The sequence below is a fragment of the Coenobita brevimanus genome, chromosome 10 (genome assembly GCF_032717465.1).
Source record: "Coenobita brevimanus isolate Jiangsu-jjx chromosome 10, ASM3271746v2, whole genome shotgun sequence".
Lineage (NCBI taxonomy): Eukaryota > Metazoa > Arthropoda > Malacostraca > Decapoda > Coenobitidae > Coenobita > Coenobita brevimanus.
Window position 1 is genome coordinate 7,340,443 of NC_136963.1, and position 8,017 is coordinate 7,348,459.

The 8,017-nt window shown below is 40.6% G+C and overlaps 1 protein-coding gene across 1 annotated transcript; it reads right to left on the reverse strand.

Moving 5' to 3' along the window:
* Positions 1-3,587: 3,587 nt before the first annotated feature.
* LOC145410400 (uncharacterized) lies at positions 3,588-7,775 on the reverse strand. The gene is made up of 2 exons (XM_080280556.1): positions 7,697-7,775; positions 3,588-3,806 (listed from the first exon to the last, which is right to left on the reverse strand). Exons 1-2 carry the CDS (start codon positions 7,705-7,707, stop codon positions 3,617-3,619), a joined length of 201 nt encoding a protein of 66 aa, XP_080136682.1. The 5' UTR covers positions 7,708-7,775; the 3' UTR covers positions 3,588-3,616.
* Positions 7,776-8,017: the final 242 nt, after the last annotated feature.

Genomic DNA, 8,017 nt, shown 5'->3' on the forward strand with positions numbered 1-8,017 from the left:
TACATACAGAGAGCGAGAGAGAGAGAGAGAGAGAGAGAGAGAGAGAGAGAGTCACATAGAGTTACATAGATACACAGACCACACAGACCTTACGGTCCCTACGAGGTGGTCCGGCCTTAATCCTAATATAGTGCATAGGAGCAGGAGAAAAGGATAGCACAGCAGAGAGAGAGAGAGAGAGAGAGAGAGAGAGAGAGAGAGAGAGAGAGAGAGAGAGAGAGGTCATTTATTCAAAGTCCCACTAATATTCAGAAATTCAAATTCCTACTCCTAACCGTTGCTATGGATACAATTAAGTACAAGAATATTTGAAAAAGCACCAAAATGAACGTATTTTCAAAGACATATTATTACAAAAGAGATTAAATTGCGATTAAATAGGAAAAAAAGCCATTTATTCAGAGCGCCAACACCCAAAGAGCAACTCAACTTCAAATATTCAAATTCCTACTCAAAACCGTTGCCATGGATATTCAAGGCCGTTAAATTTAAAAAAAAGCCGTTAATTCAAAGCCCCGCCACCAAGAAAGCCACCGATTCAAATATTCAAATTCCTACTCATGACCGTTTGACAGGGATAAATTTGCCTTTATTCAAAGCTACTGAATTAAAAAAAAAAAAAACATTTATTCAAAGCATCACCACCAAGAAAGCCACCAACTTCAAAAATTCAAATTCCTACTCAGAACCGTTGCTATGGATACTCAAAGCCGTTAAATTTAAAGAAGAAGCCGTTAATTCAAAGCCCAACCACCGAAAGCCACCTAAATTCAAATATTCAAATTCCTTCTCAAAACCGTTGCTATGGATAGTCAAAGCCGTTAAATCAAAAACAAAGCCGTTAAGTTTAAAAAAGAAGCAATATATTCAAAGCTCCACCACCGAGAAAGCCGCCCAAATTCAAAACTACAAATTCCTGCTCAGGACCGTTACTATGGATATTCAAAGCCGTTAAATTTAAAAAAGAAGCCATTTTTTTTTAAAGCTCCACCACCTAGAAAGCCGCCCAAATTCAAAACTTCAAATTCCTACTCAGGACCGTTACTATGGATACTCAAAGCCGTTAAATTTAAAAAAAAGAAGCCGTTTTTTTTTTTTTTTAAAGCTCCACCACCGACAAAGCGGCCCAAAATTCAAAACTTCAAATTCCTACCCAGGACCGTTACTATGGATACTCAAAGCCGTTAAATTTAAAAAAAGAAGCCGTTTTTTTTTTTTTTAAAGCTCCACCGCCTAGAAAGCCGCCCCAAAATTCAAAGCTTCAACCTCCTACTCCATCCGTCGTTGTTCATCCTGTCCCTGTCACATCGTCGTTCATCCTGCGGCTACTTCCCCGGGGCAGCGGCGGCCAGGAAGGTAGCGTCGTCTCCATTCCTGGCCATGTTGCCGTCCATACACCCAGGATCCCCCAGGTTGAAACAGAGACCGCGGCTGGCTCGGCGTGGGATCGCATACCCCGCGCCCTTGCTGATGAAGGATTTGAAGTTTAGCCGCTTCCACACCATCTATCTGTCTATCTAAAGCCAGACGCCTCATCTCGTAAGGGGTGGCCACAAACAAATCGCCTCCATATCACCCTGCCCTCCACCATTTCCCTGCGATGTTTAGAATACATGTTAAATGAGATCGTGTGCTTCTGCAGGCGGAGTGGCCGTAGCTTTAGTCCTTCCCTGTTTATCTATCTATCTATCTAAAGCCAGACGCCTCATCTCGTAAGGGGTGGCCACAAACAAATCGCCTCCATGTCGCCCTGTCCCCCGCCATTTCACTGCGATGTTTAGAAATACAAGCAGTTAAGTAAGATCGTATGGCCCGGCTGGTGGAGTGGCCGTACTTCTATCTAAACCCAGACGCCTCATTTCGTAAGGGGTGGCCACAAACAAATCGCCTCCATGTCACCCTGTACCCCGCTATTTTACTGCTCCCGGCCCACAAAGAGGCGAACATTTTTTTTTAGTACACACAGATTATGAGAAATGGTAGATTGACTCCGGGATGATCTGAAACAGGTTTGGTTAATGGAAGACCTAACAATGACTACAGCAACGACAAGAAGAACTACTACCACTACTGCTACAACAACTACAACAACATCTACTGCTACTGCTACTATTACTACTGCTACTACTTCTGCTGCTACTGCTACTACTATTACTACTACTACTACTACATCGACTATTACTACTACAACAACAACAATTGCTACTACTATTCCATACATTACTACTACTGCTATTACTACTACTACTACTACTATTACTACTACTACTACTTCTGCTGCTACTACTACTACTACTGCTACTACTACTACATCGACTATTACTACTACAACAACAACAACAACAACAACTACTACTACTATTCCATACATTACTACTACTGCTATTACTACTACTACTATTACTACTACTACAACTACATCGACTATTACTACAGCAACAACAACAACAACAACTACTACTATTACTACTACTACTATTACTACTACTACTACTACTACAACAGCAGTAGCATGCACTGGAAGATATCAGCTGTTCTTATAATATTCTTACTTATAATATTCTTACTTATAATATTCTTACTTATAATATTCTTACTTATAATATTCTTACTTATAATATTCTTACTTATAATATTCTTACTTATAATATTCTTACTTATAATATTTTTTTTTAAACACCATCGGGGCCTATATTCTTGTCAGTTAAGCTCCCTAACACCTCTTCCTAAGCGATTTATTTTTCCTTATTACACCTTGTCCTCCTCTGTGTTACTTAAATCCTTCCAATATCATCATACTCTGCATAAAGCTCCCTAACACCTCTTCCTAAGTGATTTATTTTGTTTATTACACCTTACTGTCCTCTTCTGTGTTACATAAATCCTTCCAATATCACCATACTCTGCATAAAGCTCCATAACACCTCTTCCTAAGTGATTTATTTTGTTTATTACACCTTACTGTCCTCTTCTGTGTTACATAAATCCTTCCAATATCACCATACTCTGCATAAAGCTCCCTAACACCTCTTCCTAAGTGATTTATTTTGCTTATTGCACCTTACTGTCCTCTTCTGTGTTACTTAAATCCTTCCAATATCACCATACTCTGCATAAAGCTCCCTAACACCTCTTCCTAAGTGATTTATTTTGCTTATTGCACCTTCCTGTCCTCTTCTGTGTTGCGTAAATCCTTCCAACATCACCATACTCTGCATAAATAACGTACTGAAGGATGTTAACCACCCACATCCAAAAATAAATCACTAAGGAAAAGGTGTTAGGGAGCTTCCATTACCGATGATTATACGAACCCAAGCTTTAAAAATAAGTCACTCAGGAAGAGGTGTTAGGGAGCTTCCTGAACTTACAAGAAAACTGAATCCAGATTTTAAAAATAAATCACTAAGGGCGAGTTGCTAAGGATAATACAAACCCAAACTTTTAAAATTTTGAAAACTATTAAATGCAACTGAAAAACTCAATCTAAACAGCTGATATCTCTGCCAGTTCAAATTTCCCGCCACCAAAGCTTACCCAGTGTAAACAAACAATATGGCTGCCACCCCAAAGCCCCTCCTCGCAACTTTAAAGCCCCATAGCTATCCCTGGGGCTTCATTGGGAGGCCCCGGAGAGGTCGAGGGATGCGGGGGACTGGTACTGATCAGGGAAGCTAGGGATTGAGCGCCTCTTGCGGCCGGGGGAGCTGAAAGAGTCCCAGTAGTTCTTCTCTGCCATGGCACCAACCAAGTCTTTGTAGTCGCAGCCGTGGGACAAGCCAGCATTGATGTAGCAAGTACGTTTTCTGTGATGGTGCATAGAAAACGGGGTCTAGGGCATGGTGGTAGTGGTAGAAGTGGTTGTGGTTGTGGTAGTAGTCGTAGTAGTAGTAGAAATAGTAGCAGTAGTTGTTGTTGTAGTAATGGTGGAGGTGGTGGTGGTAGTAGTAGGTGTGTTGTCTGTGATTGTGCATAGAAAATGGGGTCTAGGGCACAGTGGTAGTGGTAGAAGTGGTTGTGGTTGTTGTGGTAGTAATGGTTGTGGTTGTTGTTGTTGTGGTATAGTGGTGGTGGTAGCAGTAGTAGTAGGGGAAGTTGTAGTGGTAGTAGTAGTAGTAGTGGTACAGGGGTAGTAGCAGTAGTAGTAATAGTAGTGGTCGTAGTAGAAGGAAGAGGAGGAAGAGGAGCATAAGTTATAGGACTAGCATGTATTCAGTATGGACGGTGGGTGTTAGTGCCAAAGTGGTGACATGTGGAGGTGCATAGTACATTGGAGGGTTGCTGGGCATCAGGGAAAGGGCTGCGAAGCATATGCCCAGAGTCGGACACACACACACACACACACACACACACACACACACAAAACTAGCCTATACTCCTTTCACCTTAACTTGGCCCAGATTTTCGTCCTTTTGCAGCTTATTTCACGTAGCTCAGTGGCAGAAAAAGACAATGCTATGGCTCTACATCCTTTCCATAGCACTTCTTTGTGACTAGCATCATATTCTAGTGTTAATCTATTGTTATAAAGACAATGCTATGGCTCTACATCCTTTCCATAGCACTTCTTTGTGACTAGCATCATATTCTAGTGTTAATCTATTGTTATAAAGACAATGCTATGGCTCTACATCCTTTCCATAGCACTTCTTTGTGACTAGCATCATATTCTAGTGTTAATCTATTGTTATAAAGACAATGCTATGACTCTACATCCTTTCCATAGCACTTCCTCGTGACTAGCATCATATTCTAGTGTTAATCTATTGTTATAAAGACAATGCTATGGCTCTACATCCTTTCCATAGCACTTCTTTGTGACTAGCATCATATTCTAGTGTTAATCTATTGTTATAAAGACAATGCTGTGACTCTACATCCTTTCCATAGCACTTCCTCGTGACTAGCATCATATTCTAGTGTTAATCTATTGTTATAAAGACAATGCTATGGCTCTACATCCTTTCCATAGCACTTCTTTGTGACTAGCATCATATTCTAGTGTTAATCTATTGTTATAAAGACAATGCTGTGGCTCTACATCCTTTCCATAGCACTTCTTTGTGACTAGCATCATATTCTAGTGTTAATCTGTTGTTATAAAGACAATGCTATGGCTCTACATCCTTTCCATAGCACTTCTTTGTGACTAGCATCATATTCTAGTGTTAATCTATTGTTACAACTCAGCATTCAAGATGGAGAGATGGCAATTTTAGGCCAAGTTAGAGTAAAAAGAGCATAGCACTTCTTCGTGACAAGCATTGTATTTTAGACCTAGTTAAAGTAAAACGAGTATAGCACTTCTTCGTGACTAGCACCATAGCAGAAGGGTGAAATATACTGAAAACATATATGCGAGAACAGCCAAAAAATATATATATAATAAAGAAAATAATAGATTGATTCAAAGCAAAGCAGCGACTTGTGTTTGAAAAGACATGATTTCGAAACCCTGCTTGAAGGAAATATAATGCAGTTAAATAATAATCATCATCATCATCATCATCATCATCATCATCATCATCATCATCATCAGGACCTCCTTTCCCACCCTAGGGCAGGGTGGGGAGTAGCAATGTCCAGACAGCCCAAGTTTGTCCAATCCAATGGGCCACACTTCCATTCACTCATCATTCGAGCCCCCGGAATCCTGGCTCTATCAGATTCGCCAAAAACATTCACCACGTTCTGTAGCTTCACATAAACGTATCCGATAGAGTCAATCCAGACGCTGCCACGTTAAAAAGGGGTGCCAAATCCCTGATCATACACAACATTCATCCAGCCAGCTCGATCTCTTGTCAGTTCCCTAGCCTCACCGACTTCCATACCTCTCTTCCTCACACACTCATCAACCATATCTCTCCACCTTCTCCTTGGCCTACCTCGCCTCCTCCCTTCTTCAAATTCATCCAGCCAGCTCGATCTCTTCTCAGTTCCCTAGCCACACCGACTTCCATACCTCTCTTCCTCACACACTCTTCCACCATATCTCTCTACCTTCTCCTTGGCCTACCTCGCCTCCTCCCTCCTTCAAATTCGCTCAGATATACCTTTTTCACCACTCTGTTGTTATCCATTCTCTCCACATGACCATACCATCTCAGTACACTCTCTTCGATTCTGGTGTCCACAGACTTCCTCACTCCACATCTTTCACGAATCACATTATTTCGTATCCTATCCACCCTCTGTACTCCACATACATTCCTCAGCAGTCCCATCTCCACTGCTCTCACTCTTGACTTTTCATTTTCATGCCACACCATAGTCTCACATCCATATGTTAAAGTTGGCACTAACACTCCTTCATGTAAGCCTCGTGCAGCTGCAGCACTCAAGCCTCTGTTTCTTATCAAGGCCTTCATTGCACCAGCTACTTTCCTTCCTTGTGTCACTCTACTTTCCACTTCTTTTGCACATTTTCCTCTCTTTTCTATCACTGTACCCAGGTATTTGAACTCTCTCACCAGTTCCAGTCTCTCTCCATTCACTGTAATATCACACTGGGAGTCACCTTTTCTCTCAATAACCATCACTTTACTCTTCTCTACATTTACTCTCAAGGCACGACGCTCACAGACATCAGCAAAACTCTGCACTAGCCTACCAAGTTCTTGTCCGGTACTTGCAAGCAGTACTGCATCATCAGCATACAACAAACTGGAGATATTCCATCTATCACCATTCATTACCAACGCCATCCCTCTCTCCATTACTCGTGTTTTTACTTCTCTCATCACCCCATCCATATATATATTGAACAACCATGGGGACATCACACAACCTTGTCGCACGCCCACACCGATCGTGAACCATTCACTTAGATGCCAATTAACCCTTACACATGCTTCACTACCATCATAAAACTCTTGACGGCACCAAGCAGCTTACCATCTACACCATACCTGCCCATTAACCCTTACACATGTTTCACTACCATCATAAAAACTCTTGACAGCACCCAGCAGCTTACCATCTACACCATACATGCACAAAACATTCCACAATCCTTCTCTGTCCACTTTGTCATATGCTTTTTCCAGATCCATGAATGCCATAAACACCTTATGGTCCTTCTCACAAGCCTTCTCTGCTATCTGTCTCACTGCAAATATTTGATCCACACATCCTCTGCCACTCCTAAAGCCACCCTGTTCATCACTCACTAGGACTTCTGATATCTCTCTTACTTTCTCTATAATAATTCTTCCATATACCTTCCCTACCACACTCAATAAACTTATGCCACGATAATTCTTGCACTCAGTAGGACTTCTGATATCTCTCTTACTTTCTCTATAATAATTCTTCCATATACCTTCCCTACCACACTCAATAAACTTATGCCACGATAATTCTTGCACTCACGTCACTCACCTTTATTTTTGTACAGGGGTACAATCACAGCCTCTTTCCACTCTGCAGGCACAGTTTAACTCATCCATGCCTTCTTACATATTATTATTATTATTATTATTATTGTTATTATTATTATTATTATTATTATCATTATTGTTGTTATTGTTTTTTTATTATTATTATTATTATTATTATTACTATTATCATTATTATTACTATTATCATTATTATTATTATTATTACTATTATTATTATTATTATTATTACTATTATTATTATTATTATTATTATTATTATTATTACTATTATTATTATTATTATTACTACTCACCTCTTCGGCATCTGGGCTGGTACGTTGGTCTGAGCATCTAAGTCAGCAATAATTCGCCTCAGTAGAAGTAATTCACGTAGACGACTGGAATCTGCCCGTACATCACTGAAAGAGTAGCGGTAGTAGTAGTAGTAGGGGGAGGAGGAGGAGGAGGAGGAAGAAGAAGGGGAAGAGGAGGAGGAGGAGGAGCAGGAGGAGATGGTGGTGGTGGTAGTAGTAGTAGTAATGGTGGTAGTAGTAGTAGTAGTAATAGTAGTAGTAGTGGTGGTGGTGGTGGTGGTGGTAGTAGTAGTAATAATGGTAGTAGTAGTAGTAGTAGTA